At 39.5% G+C, this 25,085-nt stretch overlaps 2 protein-coding genes across 2 annotated transcripts in view; one reads left to right on the forward strand and one right to left on the reverse strand.

Annotated features, from left to right (window-relative positions):
• syne1a (spectrin repeat containing, nuclear envelope 1a) overlaps positions 1-25,085 on the forward strand; it is a 286,238-nt gene that overhangs the window by 172,402 nt on the left and 88,751 nt on the right. The window lies entirely within an intron of this gene.
• Positions 1-25,085, reverse strand: part of akap12b (A kinase (PRKA) anchor protein 12b) — a 42,661-nt gene that overhangs the window by 17,126 nt on the left and 450 nt on the right. The window contains exon 2 of the mRNA XM_079360798.1: positions 5,054-5,129. Coding sequence (XP_079216924.1) covers positions 5,054-5,129 — 76 coding nt within the window. The remainder of the gene's footprint in view (positions 1-5,053; positions 5,130-25,085) is intronic.

The raw sequence follows: 25,085 nt of genomic DNA on the forward strand, positions 1-25,085 counted from the left end.
GAGCAGCGCCTGCGGAGACGAGTGGGTCCTGGGGGGTCCGAGGAGCAATGGTGGGATTCTACCATGAGATTGACCTTATTACTGTAATTTTAGGGACAGCGTCGCTGGGACTCTCTTTTTAATGAGTGTGATGTTTCGGTGGTGTGTTTTAAAAGTTTAAGGGACAAATTTGATAGATAGATAGATAGATAGATACTTTATTGATCCCGAGGGAAATTCAAGCAATGAAAATTCATTCATTGTGGCGGCAGCGAGGAAAGAGATTTAATTTAGAAGAGGTCAAGACTTACTAGAGCTTCAACGAAACATCTACTCTTTGTTTAGGCTGCTTCTGTTACCAGCAAAACATTGCACATTGTATTTGAGCCGCAGGAAAACGCATCCTGTCTAATCAGCCTAGAAGCTGAGACAGCTACGAAAAATGGCTGTTTCCTAATAGACTGACGTGACGTGAGTCCTCAAAGCACCTCCACTCCATAACAAACAAATAAATAAAACATGCAGCACAGATGAATATAATTGGACTGCAGATTGGACATTGATGGATCTTGAGGGGCAGAGGGCCTTTTAAGCACTCTAATCTAAAACTCTACCACGCTAACACTTTCCACTGGGATCACTTCCTTTGTCTGAGCAAGAGAAATCCTTTTAACATCTGCAGGGAAGTTGGAGAATCAGCATATTTGCAATACAGTACAAACCAGGGACAATAGCAGTAATGGTACATCCTATTAGGAAAAGTTGCCTGTAATGAGGATTGTCAGCTGGAACATGGGTGAAAATCCAGGCATCTGTTTTGTGTTACGGCGACCGTAAGACATAATGCTTCATTGGCAGAGATCAGACAGAGCTTAAGTGAAGGGAGAGGTCCCTTCCTCAAGCATGATGAACGTTTTGGCAACATGACAATGCACGTCCCCCGAGCCGAGCCTAAGTAAGTCCATCCTGGTATGAAATCATGACCACACATACATAAACACACACACAGATTTACAGTAAAGAAAAAAAAAAAGACCACAGTGGGTTCACGTCATAAAACTTGACACCTGTGACCAAAAAGAAATAAAATTGTAGCATGAGTGACTGTTGTAAAGAATCAGCTCTGACAACTCGTGAAAAACCTGGAATACAATACGTCTTACTCTGTAACCTACTTGGACCGTCACAGTGTACAAAACTGTTTTGGAAATCTGCTACTTTCTTTCTTTTCTGGTTAATACATACATTTATTTTTACCTCATTTACAGCATAAACATGTTTATATGCCAAAATGATAATAGGTTTCTATCACAAGTCCCATAACGTTGGCTTCTATCCTGAGCTGAAAAGGGGGATCCAGTTTCTCATAATGTCACAGTTAAACATGATTCAACACTGGCACAGATGTCATTGACAACCTAATCAATGAAAGCATGCTCGAGTATAGTGCTAGTTGTATAGCACATTATGAGACTGAAATTGTAAAAGGTCACAACATATTTTTCTGAGCCTTTGGAACAGACAATGAACAGTATCTGACAATGACTTGTAACGCAATGAATTAATTCAATGACTTAATTTAATAAGGTGATCCCCACCCATTGGCCCCTTGTATAAGAGGGAAAAAACAGCTAGCAGCATTTGACCTGAACAATGTCCAGCTGTCCTACACATAAACACAAACTGATGTGAACACATGAACGCACTCACACAGTCAGCATTCTTCTTCTCTAAAGTCTTCCAGACAATGTTTTTTCTCTCCCCTTTCAGAGCCTGTGAGCCATCTGGGAGGGGCCATCAACGCCACAGCCAGTGAATTACATCAGCTATGATGTCAGTCTTTGGGCTCTCGATGCACCCCTGTGTACCCACACCCCTGAATGGAGCAACCCAAACACACATGCAGACTTCCATGCACGTCCACACGGAGAACTTAACTACTCTTGTGAGCCAAAGGTCATTAATAAGATGGTAGATACAAACATTTAATCTTTCGAGAAATGTCATTCCATCTGGCCCAAAAAGAAGATAAGCACATTTTAAAAATGCAATTTAACATTATTCCAGCCACAAAGTTATCCATGTTTAAGTCAAAATACAAAAGCCTCCAAAAATGAAGCCCTGTGCTTGGATAATAAAAGAAGTAACAACCATATCAAATAATAAGAAAGGAGAAACAACGTTTAGCTTTGTAGTCAGCATTTTAAGCTGCCTACTCCTTATGTTACCTATTTTTGTGTCTATCATCATCTGTTTTCTGAATAGAAAAAATACAACTTTCACATCCAGTTTTCCAAGGCAGAGTCACTTTGTGTGAAGCAGAAGACTCATTGTTTGTGTTCACAAAGTGGTCAAGTTTTGACGGACCAAATGAAAAATGTAACTCCTCCCCATCCTCATAGTTTGGTACAGACTTCAACAAAATACTTCCAAAAAAATCCAATTAAAAATTCCACGATAGATAACAGAGTTAAATAAGATTTCTGTAATGTTTATACTTGCTCTTTGCTTTCATCCAGTCAAACAAAACTTTGAGCTGCTGACACTAAGAATGACCATAAAAGTAAAAGCCTGGTATGATATGTTTTATCCAATACCTTTTAATTTGTGTCTTGTAATAAAAAATGATTACATATATTTCATTACCTTAAACAACATGTTTTTCTGCTTGTGTATAATGTGTTTCGGGTGTGGCCTGACTGCTCCTCAAACTGTAAACACTCTGCTATACCTGATAGAGAGAGATTATGGTTGTGTGTTTGTGTGTGTTAGCCTTGCACACGTTTCTGTTTGCTCATGCGTCAGTCTTTTGATCTGCAGCCTGCCTTCTGTTGTTTTTTGTCTGTTATCAGAGAGATTCCTCTCCTCTTCCTGTCTCCCACAATGCACTGCTGTCGTTATCAGGCTACCCAAGAGGTAGAGAAGCGCTGGGATGTGAAACCCCTCCATACCTTCCACTCCACTATCTTCTCCCTCCTTTTTCCCCTCATCGTCTATCTCCCTTCCTTTCACTCCCCTGCATGACTTTTAGACTGTAGCCTTGAAGTTATATCACAGTTCATGGTTTTCTGCAGATTCATTTTGTTTTTAGTCCTCTCAGGTTCTTTGAGGGTGATATCAGTGAGCTGGATTAGTCAAACTTTCCAGATTCACTTTTCAGCTTGAATCAGATACTCCAGCTTTTTATATCTTTTAATATCCTGCTGTGTTCTCACATCAGCTCACTTGGAATTGCTGCAGAAAAAAAATTCTAGGGGTCTGAAAGAAGAAACTCAGGGTGAAGTCTGAGTGAAAGGTTTCTGTTTGCATTTACACATACAGTTCTTCCAAGAAAGATTGAAAACATTTTTCAGGAGTTTTCTTTGATTTGCCTTGTTGCTGAAATGTTCTTTGTAAAAAAAACCTGCCTTTGCTTTTTCTTTTTCAGATTTATTTTACATTTCAATATGTTCATGAACAAAAAAACATACGTTTGCCCTTCTTTTCACATTGAGTATTATGGAACAGAGCAGTCATGAGAGCACTGAGGCTGCTTGCTGGGCTATTAATGTCGAAGAGTAAAGCCACGCAAAATCAAATTTCAAAGAGAACATGCGTTTAACAAGTTTAGAAACCACTCACCTGGTGCAGTGTACTAGCTTATTACAAGGGGTCACGGACTGACAGAAAAACCAGCGTGCAACCTCTTTCTCTATAGCCTTCAAGTGTTTTGATTATATGTAATCTGAACACAATAAAACCTATTCTCATGAACATAAAAACAAATGGTCTGCAGCTTCTTTTTTACAGATGCATCAGTGCACAAGATCTAGGCATTCCTGACATGGTCAATATGTTGTTCTGTTCTATATCGTTCCACGTTACTAATTAACTGACAGTACATGTCCACAGATGCAACGATTGTAACTACTAAATTACTCAGCACCGCTCGCCCATATCATATCATCATACTCCGTATCTCTTCTCCGAAGAGCGTATTAGGTTACTCTATAAACGGAGAGAATCGCTTCATTAAATAGCTTATTAAATAGGTTATTTGACAGAGTGGTATGTGACATATCTCTCTGTTTTATGTAGTATAGGGTTACCCATTCTCCTGAGCCATAACATTATAAAGAAGGGCACAGGTTGCTTTGTTCGGGGGCCCGGGTCATGGCCTACTAAATATTTAGGGTGGGCATACGGGCCCCTGCAGCCCTCCCAGATTGAGGAGGACACGACAGAAATAGCAAAGACAATAAATAAACACCCTTTGGAGAGAGTTGGACAAAGCAGGTTGGAGCACATGGTTAATAAGTGGCACAAATCTTTTTTTCTCTTTTTATTACCGAATCAATGATTATCTCAGATTGAAAAATGTTCATTGTTTTCTTTTCCATGTAGCCACAGACAGTCTTCTGTAGATCTATAACATACTAACTTCTAATAATTTCTAGGGCTCTTTGCAAAGATATCAGCAGTTCATGCAAGAGAGAGCGTTTTTAAAAAAGAAAAATCTGTATTTCTTAAATGTTTTGACACATTTATTGCAATTTTCTTTTTAAAGTGCTGACACACATGTAATCTGACCTCAAAATCTTCTGAAGTTTTTGAGGTCTAAAGATGCAAGATGATTTTACACTAACAAAATGTGTTGTTTGTATGTGAAACACTATTCCCTTGCAAACCTTTTTCGTGTTAATGAATAGGGAGGCATTTTATGTGTGTGGTTTCTATGTGAAAAGCCCATGTAGGTGTCCCCTATGTGTTGACAAAAGGATTAGGTAGGGATCAGGTGAATTTTGCAGAGCCATGAAGACATCTGCAGACAAAAATGTGCGCACACACAAGCACACACAAGCACACACACACACACACACACACACACACACACACACTGAAATATGACCTCATACAAACAAGCTTACTTTTTGCCACTGCTGAAGAAACAGTACAAAATCCCAGACACAAACACACACAAATACAGCCACTGCCAGTAACCCCCCAGACCACAGGAACATCCTCTAAAGTCACACACTGTAAATAAACAGTATTGATGGGGGAGACACACACACACACACACACATGTACACACCTTCTGCCAGTGTGTTGTCCTCTGAGTGTCCGTTCAGGCTGCTCATGCTGGAGATCTGTCCATTTTTCTGCAAAGGCTAAAAACACAGAGACACTTTGAGTCAAGACAAATATTCTAACTAAAAGACAGTGCATAATCATTTTACTTTTGATTTTTTTTTTTTTTTTGACATTATAAACACTAGTAGGCCTAGTCACCACAAAGAATTCATGGGAATACTGATATAGATCGAGTACCTTCAAGACAACTTTTTAACATGTGGAAGTCAGTGGGTAATTACTGTAGCCATGCTTATCAGGAACAGTAAGCCTCACTCACTAATCTCTCTTTCGTTACCTTTACAGTGCATAAACAAATGAGTCATTAGCAGCACAGTGTTGGTTTAGCTTACTGTTTGACTATTTTAAAACTAAAATGTTTGGAGTTGTCATCGACTTAAACTAGACTAAAACTCTGAAGAGGAAAATGACTACAAACTCACTATTATTCATCTAAAGACTAAATCTTAAATAGCTGCTAAAATGTAAACAGCTAGAAATTAATTTTGAGCACTGTGTGCACTGTTCTTATGCCTAATATAATCAAAACAGATTCAAACCAAAAATCCTCCCAAGTACAGTGTGTACCAATTAATTAATGAGTTTAAGTGTTTAAACCAAATTGATGTCTTTTTTTACGAGGTTGTAAACAAATTTGTTTCAGCTGGGCAATGGACTCTAAAGGTGATTCCTAGGTTGTAGGAACCAGTCTCAACCAGACACTCAAGGAACTGCAGATTTTTGCACCTTTGAACTGGCTTTTTTTTAATCACACTGAAGGTTGAAACTTAATTTATTAGAAAGCTTTTAAGGCCTCGAAGTATTCTTTGAATGTCTTCTTAGCCAGTTTGCCTGTTTCCAGGCTTATGTAAAGTTACAACAGCCTAAGAAAAATGCTTTTCTGTATATTCTTCAAAGTGTCATGTAAAAAGCAAAACCTTTCAAAACGTCCAACTTATCACCCTAAGTAGTTCACTCTGTAAAGTTTTTTGAAATAATAATAATTAATAATCAATTAATAACTTTATCTCAATCGACCATCATGTTTTATTATCGGGTTATCCTCCAGCCAGACCGCCAGTTCCTTATATGGTATGCTTGCTGTTGCTTCTTACTCATCCTTAGTTTTTATTATCAGATGATAAAATCTATTCTTAAAAGGCAAAAACATCAAGGCAAAGACCAAAAATGGTAAATTCTCTTCAGGTCACATTCACAACACATCATTAAAATCATTCTTTCCTGGATCAGTCAGCTGGTTTTGTTAGGAGGTTAAACCTTGAGATACACAGAAATCCTACAATGAAATTAGTATTTTGTTTTCCATTACAGACTGAGAGCACACACACACAGCTAGACTCCCAGCACCTTATCAGAGTCAACCTGGTCTACCTGACAGCTGTACAATAGCAGCCAGGTCAGAGCTTTGTCTATCCCGGCTAGGAGAGAGGGAATCAGAGCCTCCCCACAGAGCTGCTAATCTAACTAATGGATGACCCAGGCTCCAGTCCCAACAGCCCAAACTCCTCCAGGAAAGCCTTGAAAAGTGACACCACAGAGGAGACAATCTGCCTGGGACAGGAGGGAAAAACTAAAGGATGAGAAAACGAAAGGGAGAGCTGGCTTGAGCGATGGAGGGAGGGAGGGAGGGAGGGAGGAGCAGTGATTAGGGTGAGGATGCCTGTTTTAATGTCTGAATAGAGCAGTAGAAGTGTTAAGTTTAATTCTGGCAATTGAAAATCCCTGAAAAAGTTTTGATTCTTAAATTATATGGATGTAAACTTTTTGACCTGTCAACGTAGGTCTACAACTAATTTGACAGAACTGACAAATTGTCATCTTTAAAAGTTCTGCTTACTTTCTAACAATCAATTATGTTAAGTACATTATACATGCATTATAAATGCATTTCTTCAGATGTTTCTCTTCTACAACTTAATTTGAGTTTGTGAGCAATAGGCCACTCATCTGCCAACATTGAGGTCATAATTGGATGGAATTGAAATCAGATGTGTTAAAACATTATACAACACTAAGCCCATCATTGTTGCCATTTAAGTGTCCCAACCCAGGAAACAGAAATTGACAACATGGTTAGCGGATAATGCTCTATACGGTTCTTTAAGTGCTTATGGTGCTATTATTGCACAGCTTGATCTACCCAGGAACTAAGTGCATACCAACACAACTGCCAAATAAGCTAATTTCCCCTCTAACATATTAAGTACTGAAGACCATTTCCAAGGAATTTGAGAATGAGCTGATCATGTAATTCAAACTGTGACTGCATAGCTTGCATTACACTGTGAAATTATAGGAAGACTAAAAGGACCATAATAACTGGACTGATTAAACTCTAAAACCTTTTTCCTCATATTTACAAAATTACAGTCGGGATTTGTAAAATAGGACAATTTCCTTTCCCTTAAAGTTTGACATATTCTACGGATCAAAACATTGCACACTGGGAGCCATTACGGTCACACCCATGATGGTCCTGTCATGTTCTTTTAAAGACATCAGGACCTCTGATCAGTTTTTAGTCTGCGAGCCATCAACTGACCTCCAGACCTGTAGCGACCCACCCACCCCTTGTCCACCTCATGACTAGCATTCCCAACATTCCTTGCCCTCTTCTCCAAAATTCTTCAGATCCTTTCCAACACCTGACTCTGCACTCTTATTTCTGCCCACCTCCTCCAAATGGTCACCCTTTCACCACCACTGTCCCAAAGATACCGCGCAAGCCCCCTATGACCTCCGTCAAAATACCACGCCTTCGTCTGGCTGTTAAAAATACTGCTCACTGCTAACACCACGACACAGGTCAGATATTTTAGTAACAATGGAAGAGAGTAATTACGATGAAGCTGGACGAAACAGCACAACAGTGCAGTTATAAAAGTATAATCTCATAAAGTATAATATAGTCTAGTTGTATATTACAGTGCAATGTTTGGAATATAAATATAATAACAATATGATAAACAGTATATTTCAATCGTAAATCATATTAATAAAATGATCTGGCATGATGGGGTTGATGGTCATGTTAATGTTTAAACAGATGAGGTCCTCTTGCTGTTGTACAGCCTGATGGCTGTGGGAATGAAAGAGGATCTGAAGCGTTCTGTTTTGATCCTGGGGGGATGAGGCGTTAGCTAAAGGAGGCGCTTATCTTGCCACAGCTCGCCGTGAAGAGGGGGAGAGGAGGTATCCAGGATGGATATGATTTTATCCTTCCTCCTCCTCTCAGCCCTCGCGTCCAAGCTGTCCAGATCTAGGCCAACAACAGAGCCAGCCTTCTTAACCATGTCAACCTTGTTTGTCCTGCTTGCCTCACCAGTCTTAATGCCACCCCACCAGCACACCACAGACTGGTAAAAAGGTCTTGAGGAGTCTGTTGCAGACACAGAAAGATCTGAGTCTCTTCAGGAAGAACAGCCTGCTCTGTCCTTTCCTGAAGTGGGCATCAGTGTTGTGAGACCAGTCCAATGTGAACCCTAAGGTGTCCAGCCTCTCCACTTCCTTCCCCACATGATGACTCGGGCAGGTGGCCTCTTCCTCCTGTAGTCCACTACCACCTCCTTTGTTTTTCTGATGTTGAGCTTCAGGTGGTTGCTGCTGCACCATTTGACGAAGCTCTCTACCAGTCCTCTGTACTGCTCCTCATAGTCATCGGTGATGCACACCACGCTGAAGGAGTCATCTGAAAACTTTTGGAGGTGGCAGGAACCAGAATTAAACCTGAAGTTTGACGTGAATTCCTCAAACCTTTCCTTGGGGTTCTCCAGTGTTCCCCATCACCACATCAGAGACACAGCCGTCCACTCTGACGTACTGTTGTCGACTAGTGAGGTAGATAAATATCCAAGCTGTGGTGTCGGTGTGCAGATGCATATCCAGCAGTTAGTGAGCAGGGTCTTCAGGTGCTAGAGAACCAGCCTGTCAAATGTCTTCATGACATGTGATGTGAGTGCCACAGGTCTGTAGTTGTTGAGAGTGCTGGGATGTCCTGTCTTAGGAACTGGGACGATGCATGAGGTCTTCCACAGGTAGGGAGAGGTTGAAGAGGTGCTGAAAGATTCCTGCAAGCTGCCCAGAACACACCTTAAGGATCCTTGGACTGATGTTGTCTGGTCCACTGGCTTTTGTGATGCAGAGTCTGGAGAGCTCTCTTTGTACCTGGCTGGTAGTATGAATGAGAGTGGGACAGTGAACGGGGGTAAGGTGTGGACGACTGTCCTTTGAAGCTGCTGGCGAGGAGCTGTGAGAGGGGGAAGTAGTCAGGTCCTTGATGAGGGGAGGCAGAGTCTCCAGCAGAGGTGTGAATGGCAGTTGAGGTGGTGGGTGAAGACCCAGATCCACTGCCTGAGCTCAGCAGGGTGGGGTTGTGTCAAGCCTTTTGAAAAATAAGTTCAACGTACTGGGTCACCTTCAACTCTGGGTGCAGGCTTGCTGCTACCCATGATCTGTTTCATGCCATTTCAGACCTCTTTTGAGCGGTTCTGTCCCATCCTGGCCTCAATCTTCTACTGAAAGCTGTCCTTGGCCTCTCGCAGTATATTCTCTATCAGACAGCCCCGAACTCCTCTCGATCCTTAACCATGAAGGCCCTCTTCTTGCTGTTTAAAAGGCCTTTAATGTCTTTTTTGATCCAGGATTTGTTTTTGGAGAAGCATTTTTGTAGGGACTATGGTTTCCTCAAAGAAGTGGATATAGACTGTAATTGAAAGCGCAAGACACCATATTCCTCCTTAAAAAGTTCCCAGTCTGTGACAAGGATAGAGTATCAGTAAACTACGCACACATTAAAGCTCGTCAGTTTCATTAACAGAGCTGAATGTTTAACACCTTTATATGACAAGCTCTGCCAAAGACCTCTTCACCAGAAAACTTTACGGGTCTTAAAATGAACAAACCTAAACTAAGTGATAACTGCCACTATGGGAGGGCAAGCTGTTTAACAGTCTTTGGGGTTCCTTTCATGACGAAAACATACATCACCAGTGTAATTAGTAAGTCTACTTTGAGCAATCAGAAGACATCAGGTAAACATTTAAACCTTCCTTTCTGACATGTACATGAAGAATGACCAACAGCTTCAGGATCATTTCTGGACAGGAGATTAGTTTGTCCTTACTAAATCTTCTCTCTTACTTTACCATTCGTTCTGCTTTCACTTTTATTTTACATGCATCATTGAGTCTGATTTCCTCTTATGTGCCTATTTTGTTTACTTTTCTGCACTTTTGCACTCAGTGGCTCAGAGAGCGAGAGACAGCCCTCTGTCTCCTAAATCGCTCCACAAAACCCAGCAGAGAAGATTTACATCCCTTTAACCAAACACAGGGCGCAGAAGGAGGGGGCTAATGGAACAGAAGAGGTAAATTACATCTCAAACCCAAGTCTCTAGTCCCGCAATTGGGAGTGTGTGTGTGTGTGTGTGTGTGTAGGGGGGGGGGGGTAAAGATGGAGAAGGATAACATTTTTATCTTTGAAAATTCTTTTCACATTTAGCCCAACTTTTTCATCTTGTGCAAAAAAAAAAAAGACTTTCAGCAAATGAGCTGTGGTTTATGAACTCCAGCAACCTCATGCTTGCTCCCAAATGAGCACACACACACACCATCAGAGGCGCAGTAGGAGATAACAGGCTTAAAGACTCTCTGTGGGGTCGTAGTTTATCCGTGACAGTCAGCCTGAGGACCCCTGACCTCTGAGGTGTGGACAAAGTCTCTGAGCATTCAAAAGGAGTAGGACGACTATGTGGTGGAGACGACTGGGAGAACGGAGTGAGGACAGATAAATCGCGAGGGGAGGAGGAGTGAGAGGAGGTAAAAGCAGAGATGTGGAGATTGAACGAGAGAGGAGATGAGAAACAGAGAGCATCCATGAGGAGAGAGCAAGAGGGTAAGCATTTTAGCCACAAGCACATAGCCTTTAACTTGATAGACATCTTGTTTGACCTCGCAATATAGCTTTTTCACACATGCACAAAACTCAAACGCAGCTGTCAAATTTTACAATGTGTCAACACAGCTGGTCTTACATCCAGGAGAAATTCACAGCAAGCAATTGGGAAAGGGTTATGACCCCTACATCCTGTGACTGCTTCAAATCTTGTTCAACCGTTGTACTGTATATTTAACAAAGTCGTTTGATACTCTTTCTGCTCGCCCTTATTTCAGTCAGGTCAGAAGTCAGGTCTTTGTTGAATTCTCCACCATCTTAGAAATTACCATTACGCTGCAGCGTCCAAGACATGTGCTCCCTACCTGTTCCACAGGGAAAATCTCCTGCTTTGAGGAGCACGTTGCGTAGTAGTCTAAACTCTTACTATCAGCTGAGGAAACCAGATGAATCAAATTTCACCATTAAAATATTCTCAGTAGTTTGAAACAAGTTTTTTCAAATAAATATTTCACCTGTCTAATGGAATTTTCAAGGACCTATATGACTATCAAGTCTGTCTCCATCTCCGCCTGCCTCCCCCCCACCTCTCCCCTCATGTGTCCTCACCGCAGCCACCCCCCAATCTATTATCCCTGACCCCTACATTCAGAACATACCAAAGATCAAAGCCTGACAAGACCCCCGAAGACCACTCTCACTGTTTCCACAATCCTTTAACTCAGCTCAGGTGCTCAGACTCCGGGTACCTGCTCGTCCGTGTGTTCTTCTGCATTCTGCAGTTTAAAAATAAAGTCTGCTTAAATACTCCTGGATTACACAATAATAATCTTAACGATACGATTAAAATAAGCAGACTGACGGAAAGTAAGTGTATGATCTTTTAAATGATCTGTTTTCTGTGTTTTTTGCACGTCTCAAGAAAAATAGAAAATAAATTTGTTGTCTCTTCTTCTCTCCCACTCAGCTGAAAAAACTCTGTACGGTGTTCATGTGTGGATTTCTATCAAAAAGTGTAGCAGCGAGGATTTCTGAATTTAGTCTGAAAGTTAAAAAAAACTGTTCTAAAATAAATGATGAAATTCCATTTACTAAAGATTGAATACTAAAATAAAAATATAATGTCGTCACAAGATCAAAATCATTTTCAGCTCCCTTTGTTCCACCACAATAGTTTCATCTCTTGATGTGGACTTGAGCCAAGCTTTAGTCACAAACAAAGTCTCAATGTATTACTGAAATGAAGCCACAAAGAGACTGGAAAATTGAAAGAAACAGCAATAAAGTCACACTTGGCTGTCGTTTACACAGCGACAGCTGTGCTTTCTCTGTATGTGAACAACAACATGCAAGATACTTAGGCTCTACCTACATGGAGAACGGAAACATGCTGATGTTAAATAAGTGCAAAGTTAGCAATGATTACCATCTAAGTTTAACATTTTAGTATGCTAACGTATTTTACTGGTGAGCACAGGAGCAGTGATCTCAGCAGTTTATGATAAAAGTTCACCTGAAAAGTAAAAATCAAATGAGCTGTGGAACATGCTCATGAGTCTTTGTATTCACCTAAACAGGCCCGTTAGAGAGTCTAGTGGTTTAGAGTCAAGCTATAGAAGCTTTGTGAAGCCATTATTCTAGCTACATGTGAACATCAGTTTGCTATTATGCTAAGGATCAGTAATTACTGATGACCATGTTCACACTTTGAGATAAGCCTGTAAAACTGATAACATTTGCCCCTCTGTTTGCTTCGTTCAAACAGAGGGGCTGACAGTTTTGTATTCACTCCATCTTCATGTTCACACATGTCATCTGTGACAGATATAATAGTTATCTCTTTAATGCCACTACAGAGTTGATCTCTAAAGGAAATGCATGGGAATCTGTCATTTTAACATATTTCTCCAACAGACATCATGCAGGAGGGGAGGGTTTGCTAAGCCTGATTTCACATGGCTATATTGTCAGATGCTAAACAAGCAAATGCATTTTATTTAATCACAGTTATGTTGCCTGCTACTTTTAAGACCCTGGATCCATATCAGTCCGTTTACATGACTTTATGACATATCTGATATCAGCCTGATGTGAAATCAAACATGAAGACACTTGATTGGACCTAAAACAAGAGAGGCATATACAAGTACAATAGTCATAAAACTGTGTGTTAGCAGCTGCCGAGTCACACACCTGTTGCTAGCCATTTAAGGACAACACCTAAAACTCGGTTGTCCTCCTCTACCTACATCAGTGCATCACTAACCCTTGACCCCAAAGTCTCTATACCTCCCACAATTTGTCTGTTTTTCATCACCCCGATCCCTTCATCTGTGCGGCTGCTACACTTGAACAGCAAACTGAGCCAAACAACAACAGCAGCCTGGGCGCAGGAAAAGACCCCCCAGGACATGATTACAATCAGGCCACACTGGCCAGCGTTTGACCCCAGGGGCCTGGCTCTCTAACTGGGTTGTAATAACAAATACATTCCCTTTGCTGAACCTCCTGTCATGAATCTCTAAATATCTCTAACCCTGATAAGCATCCAAGCTCCAGAGTCAAATGTGAGAAAAGAAGATGACTAGGAAGAGGGGGGTTCTGAAATGCATAGAGGACAAACGTGGATTTAATTAGTAAGACACTTAAACCAGACTGTTTTCTTATGGCTTAAAGCTTCAAATTACTCTTAGACCATTGCTCTACTAATGTCTGAAGGCTTGACTTAACGTTTGCCTTAAAAACAACACTGAGGGTCAAATTTGAAACCTTAAATCCAATAAACACTGGTGCATAAAATCAAGCTTAAAATACAGAAAAGAGACAACTTCAGCTAAAACCGACCTGATCCCATGATATTAATCTATTGTTAATTAGCACAGATAATGAAATCTCAGTTATGTTGCATACTTTCCAAAAAATGTTGCAACATGAAGATGTTCTATGTGCAGAAAGAATTGATTCTGACTGATTCAAATATGATAACTAATGATTACTGCAGCCCAGGTTCGAACCACCCTCCTTTTCTAATTTCTTACTCTGTCCACTGTCCTGTCTCACAATAAAAACATAAATACTCCAAAGATAACAAAATCCAAAATCCAACCAAATACAACTGGAAAGTCACCAAAAGCAAAATGTATTTAAGAATATAGAGAACGAGCTACATCTTTGGATTTCAGACAGCTGACTGTTTGGCTGCTAAAAGCTTCATCTAACTAGGTTTGCCTTTTTATGCCATTTGTTCTTAATGCAGTTAAAGAAGACGTGAAATAAATCAGCCTTAAACAGGAATCTGTTTTCTTGCCAGGTTAAAAAAAACTCTCCAGTGCCGTACTCCTCGTCTCATTACGTTCATTTGCCTGCTTACCAGAGCAGGTACACCATAGTTTTTTAGTCTGCTAATGCAATCATCCAATTTAAAAATGGGAATAGCTTAATTACAGACAAGCACATGTCATGGGCTTTAAATCAGGCTGCTCGTCAATCCAAACATGTTTTGGCACATTGAGATTGCATCTCAATTCATTTCAGAAAAGCTGTCAGAAAACCACATAATACAAGTTATTGCTATAAAATGAAAATCAGAGGCAGTTTTTTTTTTAAATGGTTGGACGAGGATTGTTATAGATGTGTGTCAGTTTATATCGACTGGCTGCTTACTTTAGATTTAACGTTTCTAAGCAATGTAGGAGTTTATGGAGGATTGCTGCACATCTGGACTCTATAGTTTTGAAATGTAGGATCTTCCTGTCTTTCTGCAGGCTGCATCTCAGAAACACACACAGGTAGCTGCTGATGCCTGTGTGCACAATACAGAAATCACTGCAACTCGTGCTGCAATTTGATAACTTGCAGCCAATATAACAGACATAATGTCCTGCAGTCTGAACAAAGACATGGTGTCTTCATGTCTGTGTAAATAATGCAGATGATCTTGAGTTTGTTTAAGTCCATGCAGCAAGGCTTTCTGGTAAACACTGTCATGTAGCTGGAGGTAGTTTTTTTTTCTTTCAGCAAAGTAGTAAACAGACTTGTTTTGCACTTTAAGACAGCATTTCTATTCGCTGAAAACGGAAAGGCATTTACCACCTGACTCACTGTACGTGCTTCTAATAACGATGAAACCACATCATAAGAAACCACTTACACAGGCTAGGAGCAGGACACAGTAAACAGTTATACAGTAAGGTATAGTGCATGGTTTGCGGTGAAAGTACTTTTACTTCTTACAGTCAATCATGACTCTTCACATAACAATTTTGAAGTTTCAGAGAGTAACTTGTTGAAGAGATTTACAAATGTCCCATATCTAGTTAAAGCCAAACAACTTCGAATTCTGCTTTACAGGGAAGAAAAAGTCATGATGATTAACTCCACAAACAGTAAAACAAACAATTATCAACAATTATGTATAGTGAAATCTTTTTGTCAGGTATCAGCTCTATCCCGACATATCCTTTGGTGAGTTAATTCTGTATTATGTGCCTAAGGTTTCCTTTAAAGGGATACTTCACCCATTTGCATGAAGCTGTGTATCATTAGAAACATGGTAGTAGTGTTGAATGGTCGTGAATCCAACCCTCATTTTGCCCTGTAGATTAATAAATGAAATTCAGTTCTCAGAGAACCCTCATCAGATACTTTTATTTAAATATACCACATTAAAAGTGTCTGTTTTTTGTAAAATTTATTATCCAACATAGAATGTAAAGTATAAAGCTTTTTAGTGATGAAGCACAATGTAATCTCTTTTCTTCATCATCATTTTGTCTGTGGTGTTGAAGTAAAAGTTGGAATACCACAACATAAACACCATGAAAAAGCTTTGCATCATCATACAAGTCAACTTAAATTCTCAATTGTTTTTTCCATGAGACAAAGTCCATGCATTTCAATAATCATGCCCAATGTATAAAATATTTAAAAAGTAATAATGCTGAGGCGCCGGTGGCACAGCGGCAGCACGCGCGCCCAATGTAGCGAGGCTTTGCTCCTCGCGCGGGCAGCCCGGGTTCGCGTCCGGCCTGTGGCCCATCTCCCGCAAGTCTCTCCCCGCTCTCTCTCCCCGTTTCCGACTCCATCCACCTTCCTTCACTATCATTAAAGGCAAAAGGCCAAAAACAAATCTTTAAAAAAAAAAAAAAAAAAGTAATAATGCTGTGAAATGTATAGAGGTCTATTATTAATAATGTTATGTTGCTGGTTTGATGCATTTACAAATAGTGCATTCAATGACTATCATACTAAACTGAAGCTAGTTTAAACTTTTTACTGTATGTGCTGCTGATACAAATGAACACAGAAACACTTCTCAGATAAAAGTAGAAGAAAAAGGAACCGAAGTGCAGATAAATAAAACAACATTAAATGGAACAATTCTTTAAAATTCCACCTAAACCATATAGTCCATACAAAGTGCTTTCCAAAAGTGCTCTGTTTTTCAGGTCAATGGGTTTTTACTGTTATGGAACGGGGCTTGTGATATACGAGTCGTGTGTTTGGTCAATAAAGTAAATCTCAGACGATCCAGCTGTAGAGATTAGGGCGGCTACACTGTCCTACAAGAGTATGCTAACCAAGGAGCAGCTGCTCCGAAGCTATGATTCACCGTTTGTCCTTCAAATGATCCGACTCCCACCAGCACTAAAGTCACACACACACACACACACACACACACACACACACACACACACACACACACACACACACACACACACACACACACACACACACACACACACACACACACACACACAACTAAAGACTGCACACACCTACCACTGTGACGCTGTTAGTGCTGCATCAGGACCAGAGCTGATGAAAAATGGATGTGCAAAAAAACGCGAGAGAGAGAGGGAGGAGGGTTAGAAATGAAGAGAGGTGAATGAGTCCATAACAGAGCGATGAGAAAATAGTATGAAGAGTACCAAAGGTTATTCTTTAAGTTATTCCTCTTATAGCCCTAAACAAAACTTAATAACTGCACAAATAAAGTAAGAAGGCTCTTTAGCTGACATTTGAGAATCCACATGATAGGTGGCTTGTTTGATAGTTTATAGACTATAGACACTTTCCCAAATTAAGGTGAGAGCAACTTCATTAGGTCAGGGTGACAGTGACACTATATATTCTGGTGAGCGAAGACAACATATGTATGATTTTTGTTGCTGTTTTGTGTAATATATTAACATTAAAAGTCAATTTGAAAGCACATCTTTTTGGTTAAGCTTCAAACCTATAGCTACCTGATATGTTGGTATCGTGAAAAAGCTGTTTGGTTTCAGCAGATGTAAGATGTAGTGTCCAACAAAAATGTGTTAAAACTATGTGTGCCTTTCCACTTCAGACTACACAGAATGCAGAGGAGCAGCTTACATGTATTTGAAGAGATAAAAGGATGAATCATGGTGTTAAAACAGAAGAGGGAGAGTGGAGAGAGAGAGAGAGAGAGCGAGAGCGAGAGAGAGAGAGAGAGAGAGAGAGAGAGAGAGAGAGCGAGCGAGAGAGAGCGAGCGAGAGAGAGAGAGAGAGAGAGAGAGAGAGAGAAGAGAGTAGAAGAAGGGTGAGTGAGCAGGTCCACAGAAGCGGATGACGTAAGGGAGGTAAGAGAGGTTATTTTGAGCACAGTGTTGCAGTGGGGAGCCAGCGCAGACTTGAACAGAGGGAGAATTCTTAATTTCTTAACTTGGAGAAATCAAGAAGCTCTTTGTATGTGATGTAAATGAATGTCTAAAAAAGTAAGATATATTGACATGGAAATAAACATCTTGTCCACTCTCTCTCATTTACTTGTGGCAGACCTGGGTATAAAAATATTTCATATTATATAAAACTCAAATGAAAGACCTGACAGTACTTCCAATGAAGTGTGAAGAGAGTTGTGAACATGTGTTTACCCATGATACTGACTAGCTTATAGCTTGGAATATTAGCTTGATGCCAAACGAAGAAAATGATGGAAACTAAGTATTCCGAGCACTCTGAAGCCTTTTGTTCACAGTTATACTTTACACATTGACCTAACTTTTAGATATCACATGAATTGGCTTTTCATGTCCTTAAAACAAACAAAAATTGTTTTTGAAAATTAGATAGGAGTAGCTCACATCTAAAACTATTCATTTTCAACTTTCAGGTTCTTATAATGGGGTTAATAGCTGCATCACAATCTATAGGAAATGTATTATCATTTAATCATAAGGATGTAAAATATAATATATCCTTTGACTTGAGGCTACTATCAGTTTGATTTTAGGGACCTTCCAGTTTTCTCTTCTGCCTTCAGCATCCTAAACTGGAGAGGCAATAAAGAACAGCAGTAAAACAAGGACACTGATGAGGCCGCCTTCTAATCATAATGATTGATCTGGACAGAGTAGCTGAAACAGTCCCTGTGGGGCCGTGGAAAGGCCGGGCCCTGCTGGCCAGACCTCAAATATCCTTCCCCCACACTGTCCTCGATCAGCACTACTGATCATGAGAAACACTGATTCTACATAGTCATGGGTTTTGTTTTATTTGTGCAATTATAAAGTCAATCTAACTTTTAACTCCTTAACTCAATGAAAAAGAATTCAGTTCATTTCTTTTCATCCAATCCCAAATGAATCCTTATTGGTGGGCATTGCCACAACAAACACACAAATATTTGTCAAAAAGTTAGAAATGAGTTTTAGGGACCAAAACCATGTCTTCGAGCAGGCTACAAGCGTGTTAATTTCTGCTGTTGAATTTGGCCCTTTAATATGAGGCCTAATGAGGATTTTCTGGTTTTGGAGGCAGCATCAAGTGGATAACAAAGGAACCTTTACCCTTCCCCACTGGCTTTAATTCTGAACACAGGAGGTTTGCCTGCAACCTGCTTTAAGAGTTTGCAGAGGTCTGTGGGTAGTGGTCGAGTCAGCCATTGAATTGTATAAAACAAAATAAAAATTGTATGTGTTGGGCCACTGGTAGGCTTGTGGTTAGTGTGTTCCCCATGTACAGCAACCTTAATCCTTAAGTACAGATGGCCCAGGTTTGAATCTGACCTGTAAACTCTTACATGCGTGTTGTTACCCACTCGGATTCTAGCCACTGTCCTATCCCTGCAATAAAGGAATAAAAAGCCCCAAAAATATGTTTAAAAAAGAAACAAAAAACCCATCTGTGTCACAGAGACATTTAATCTTCCCGTCTTCCTGTACTTACTCATGACCCCTCCGATTTATGATGCTAATGTGACGGATTGAGACAGACCGCCCTATATCACGGTAATTAGGTTGAAATAGGGTTATTTATAGACACAACAGAAATACATATGCTGCAGAGTCATGTGAAGAATAAACCCAATTCAATTTTTCTTTTTTAAGGTTGAAACTAATGGGATTTAAACAGAATTTTCTCTGGTACATTTGTACGGCTGAGTTCAGGTTTCTCAGCAAAACCTCAGCTAACTTATGTAATACTGATTAAGCTAACGACATTGTGAGTCAAAGCTTTCATATGTGTTCAATGTCCTCCAATTTGTGAGTTAGTTGGAGTATTTCCGTGGGTCAATTAAATACCTTTGCGGTGGAAGTCCTGTGTAAATAACATAGCTGGGAAAAAGAGCTGAGAACACACAGACTTTAATGAAATTGAGTCTCGTGTAGTCTGATTTTTTAGAGGCAGAGAGGAACAAAAGAAGTCTGGTTTTTCACATCCTCAAACACACACACACACACGCTTGTTTTGCACAGTAATGGATAGCTGGCGGCGAATCTGAGAGATGAAGCTGGCCAAGGGACAGATTAATTAGCAAAAAGCCACTTCCTGTTTCTCCACAACAAAAAAAGAGGAAAATTGAATTTGTAATTTGATTTTCTTTTCTGCAGAAAAAATAAATCACTGTGAACAGCTCAATATTCTGGTTTTCTACAGTTCACAGACAGTTCTTTATTTGTTTTTTTACTATTTAGTATTAAGCATGTTTTACAGTTTGGTTCAGCAGCAGGTTTTTTTTTGTTTTTGTTTTTTTTTAAACTTTTTCCATCAATGGATAGAAAACATTTATTATCACTTTTAATAAACAAATCTTTCAGTAAAAGTTTAATCTCAGATTTCACAGTTGGGGTTGAGACCCTCACACTTAAATTGAATTTCTGTCTTTAAACACATTTCTCATGTCTGTGAGTGTATGACATCCTCTAGCTGACTTTTAGCTGATTTTTGAATCCCTTATTTGTTTTAAATGCATGTGATAGAAATGTGGTTTTGGTGTTGAAATGTATACCATTTATGGGTGTGGCCCTCCTCCTTTGTTAAAAAAATTATCAACTGAAGATGACCTCTGGTTGAAACATGATGAATTTTAACTTTTTGCAGTGTTTCAGTAAGTGTACAGGTCTATCTTCTTCCATAGAAATGGTTTATTGTCATTGTACTGGTCAAATTAGGAAATCTCTGAACATTGAGTTTTATACATCAGAAAAGATCTAAAGCAGCTCAGTTTCTCTCTACAGTATGTGCAATGTTCTTTTATATAACACATAAACAGATGCTGCATTTGGGTTGTGTACTTCTGGAAAAGGAGTTTCTCTAAAAAAGAAACATAATGACACACTCTTTCTCTGTCATGGGTGTTTTTTAAAATCAGTCAAATGTGAGAACAATCTGCTTATTCTTCTTCCTTTGTCACTCTGGCGACTCTCTCTTTTTCTGAAACTTTTTTTTTTGCTCTCTCTGGGCTCCACACCCGTCCCCTCTTCCCGTGCCCACCCAATATGCTGCTCCAACCCCTCCTCATGTCGGTTCCTTCCCCTTGTTGTGGGCCGGTGCACACAGGGGCCCCTGGCTTGTCCCCATCCTGTCACATCCTCAATGGATCCTCTGTTTGACCCCCTTCCGCCTCCCCCTCCACCCTAACTCGCTCTCTCTCTCTCTCTATCTGCTAACAGGATAAACAGAGCCACAGCAGCTTCTGATCAGCTGCAGCTCATTATACAGGAACGTAACCGCCTTAATCAGTGCACATTACATTGCATAACACAATGTGGGATCATTGGAGTCACCTGCCGCTGATGTTGTGATGGGAAGACCTGACATGTGATGCAGGTCTGATGTTTAAGGGGCTTTTTGTGATGTGTTTTTCACCGTTCACGTGAGGCTGATGTGATTGCATACTGTGAGCCAACAGATACTATCAGTTACGTTCTGTCTCACGTGCAAGAAAAGGAGAAAGTAAAATGAATTCTGAGGGATTATAAAGTGCTTTATGTCATGGCAGAAACACTAGAGGCATGGCACGTAAACGTATTGCACACTTACTCAGACATGCACACACTTACAGTGCAGTTCAGCCCCCAGCTGAATGTTTAAGTAAACAGTTTGCAAATGTTCACAGAAGATCAGAAGAAGACATTGTTCTTAAATAAAAGATCTGAGTGCTACACTTCTATTGAAAAGGCCAGCAGAGTGCTTTGTATTCTGTATATTTACGAGTGAAAAACAAAAGCAGATCTTTGTTCATGTGATTCTGCTGCTCTGTTTTTTTAATGACATTAAGAGATGATCGGTATCATTAAACATAAGATGTAAGACAATAAGTTGATATTGTAAGTACAAAATTAAATTTTGCTTTGTGGCATGCTTTGGCTAACAGCATATTATTAACAAAATAAGACAGAGATCAAAGCTTTTTTTCTTTAGAGGAGGTTAACAGCACTAAGCCCCTGTGTCTATGATCTTTGTGCGCCACCATCTTTCATTCCTTTTTATCATTTCAATAAATGTTCATGTATGCAAAGCTAACATGCTAGCACTCTGACAGGCCACGAGTCATGGTGAAAAGGTGTACGAGGAGTTAAAATTGTTTTAATTTAGTCAAGAAAAATGACTTTTAAATACCAGAATTAACTTCAAAGCTTGATCCAAAGGCACATGACTGCAGGTTTCCTTTTAAGTGCCAGGTTCTGTCAAATAAGTCACGGAAACAAACCTTTAACATCTCTTTTCATTTTATGGGATTTTATAAAAACATTTTCATGACACTTCTGCTTGCTCAGCCTCAACACAAAACATTCATCACCCATGTTCAAATCATGAATTTTAGCTCTATACTTCGGGGATGATTTTTTTTTTTTTTTTTTTAAAGGAAAGCTAATCTTAATTAGCTTTTAGGGTTGTTGTTAAGCCTCTTTTTCTCTAATGGTTTGCGTATATGTTTATGTGGATCTTTTTTTGACATAGAAATTATGAATTCAGACTTTGGCAAACTTCAGACACCAAATTTAGCTAAAACTGAAGACACATGCTGCCGCATGTAACGTCTCAATTTATACTTTACAGGTTACTTCCCTTATCAACGTTTTGGCTACAAATGCAAACCATTGTGAAATCTGTGTTAAACTTTGATACACCTACATCTAGTAAACTGATGATTAAAGCTGAAAAACTATTTATTTATTATATAAAAAATATATTTTAGAGTTTCACCTACACACTGGGTGATATTTTGGATATTACTGTAAAAATAAAGTATGGACACAAACAGGAACTCACACAGAGGTTGAGGAAGTATGTGCATGAACACAATCTAACAGTTCAATAGTAACCTTCAATAAAACACTCGTTTAGGAATTGAATGAGTTTACTTAGTTCACCTGCTACTTTCTTTGCATTTTAACCCTCAGGAGATTTCTTCACCTCTTTATCATCCATCTAAACTCCAATTTCATTGTGGTTTTTATGTGATTTATTTTTTTCAGATCACTTGAATGTTGCTGGAGGAATGCAGGTCAGTGTGGGTGGAGACACGTTGTTATGATTCCTCTGTGAAGTGAGGAGGATATTTACTGCGTGTCGAGCAGGAAGTTTTTACCTCGGTTTCTCTGAGATATTCCAGGAAATGCTGTGAGGTCACATGCCTCAAAGTTTACTAAAATCATCGAGGATTGTTACTAAATGTTTCCAATATTTTGGGCCTCCGAAAACGATGTTCGAGAAACTGTTACATAAGTTTGGAGGCTGAGCTGCAGATAATCATACCAATAGAAAGAATAAAAAACCCAACACAAAACATCCTCTTACTAAACCAAATTCAGTTAGAGGAAAGATCAAATGGTATGAAGCTTTCAATATCATAATATTGACAGTAATCCATTTTATGTCCTAAATCTGAGAGCTCATGTCAGTGTTTCTGATATTAATAACACCTCTGTATTCTCTGTTTTGTATTGATTTGTTATGAAAGTGAACTCCAATAAGCGAATGACAATAGACAAATACTACTGTGGCTGGTAGTAAAGCTGGTGGCAGTACAGTGATTGAATAACACTATCAACAAACAATAATAATAACATTACAAAAACACAGAAATGACTTCTCAGAGATAAGAAAATGGATTCATCTTTTGCACACAAGAAATGTCTTGGGTACAAAAGTTCCACAGACATCATAATAGGTATAAAAAAAAAGCAGCTCAGAAAGATTTGATTTCTAAATCAAATCACTGTAAATGCAGAAACACTGCCACTGTTTTGAATTGATGCCTGTGATAACAAGCTCAGGGCTTAACAACACATGATGTCGCCACACATGGAGAACAACTACACAAACACATCAGCCTATAAAAACACAACAATACTTATGAAGCGGAGACGAAAACTTTGACCAAATGTTTCACCCTTTGTGCTCTCTGTCTCACTAAAAGTCTGCCTCAGTGTCATTTGACCTTTATTCTGACCTTTCAGGAAGAGATGGGCCACAAACTGTGACCTGTCGACCTCCAGCCTAAAGAAAGTCAATAAATCCAATAGGTTATATGAGGCGTGAATAGAGCAGGTGGCGAAACGTACATAGTCATTAGTGAGTGCGTTTCAAATATTCATTCACACGAAGCTGCGCAATTTACACCGAGGTAAGAGTGCAGAGTGTGCAAGAAGGCTCAGAGGGTGACAGCTGGCACACAACAAACTGAGCAAAAACAATGGTTTAAATGTTGTTGTTTTTGATAACATTTAAAGGAACAGAACTTTGAGGTAATGAAGAACAAAATAAACTTTTTTATAGTTAACACGTAAAGTGTTACTGCTCTCAGTGCCCTCACTTCAGCTGGTAAAGAGGCTGTGAGCTGTCTGGTAAACATGGAGGCTGAAAAAGTCCCTGCACAAACTGAGGTAACGTTTCTAATGCCTGAAGATGTTTTAAATCTTTTAGTTATTTATGGTTAATCAAACTATGCAGTAATGCAGAGTAATGAGGTCAAAATGTAAACACATTAGCAGGGATTAACATTTAAAAAATCCAAATTATACTGACAGTTTTGTCTGATTAAGATCAGAAATCAATGTAATGATATATGGAAAACAACGTTTAAAAAAATTAAACATTGTGGTAAGATTTTAATATGTATGGGGATCTAATAAGACGACAGTGACTTTGATTGTTTCATATTGACATTTTTCATTATAAAAAGACATGATCAAATATTTCTCAATGTCATGTCTACTTTCAAATATTGCTCAAATTGGATATTACTGTATTCTTTCTTTTTGTATGGGTTGTTGTTTTACCTGTTCTTTTTGCTGTTGAATTTTTATTCTTTAGGTGAATTTAAACACACTTTTTAATGTACAGTTTGGATTTTGAATGCATGCGAGCCAGATGTGCAAACCTTTATTTGGTAAGGAATTTCTTTGCTACATCTTGATTCTTTTGAAAAGAAACTGTAAAAAAAATCCATGACTAATGGTGCAATCAGAAGTCAACATGTCATCTATGTGTTAAAATGTAATTCAATCATCTGTAACTGCTTTCATGTGGTTCAAACAAAAGGGCCAAAGATGTCAGAAGAAAGATGTGTTTTTCTGTTTAGCGGGACCCTGAGTTCAGGTTGCCCTGTTGGTCTGGATCTTAATCTGGACCGACTTGCCATTTTATTACTGCGGGACTGCAGACAACTCGACTCATTACTCAGCAAAAATAACAGCGTCAGGCGCACATTGAGCGCGTGCGCTGCAGCACGTAACCGATGCACAAAGTGACACGCTGAATATTTAGAGGGAGGGGTGGTGGGGAGAAAGGGGGGGGGGGGGGGTGACGACAGGTGGGTTTGTAAA

This window comes from Symphodus melops (assembly GCF_947650265.1).
Source record: "Symphodus melops genome assembly, chromosome: 1".
In the NCBI taxonomy this organism is placed as follows: Eukaryota; Metazoa; Chordata; class Actinopteri; order Labriformes; family Labridae; genus Symphodus; species Symphodus melops.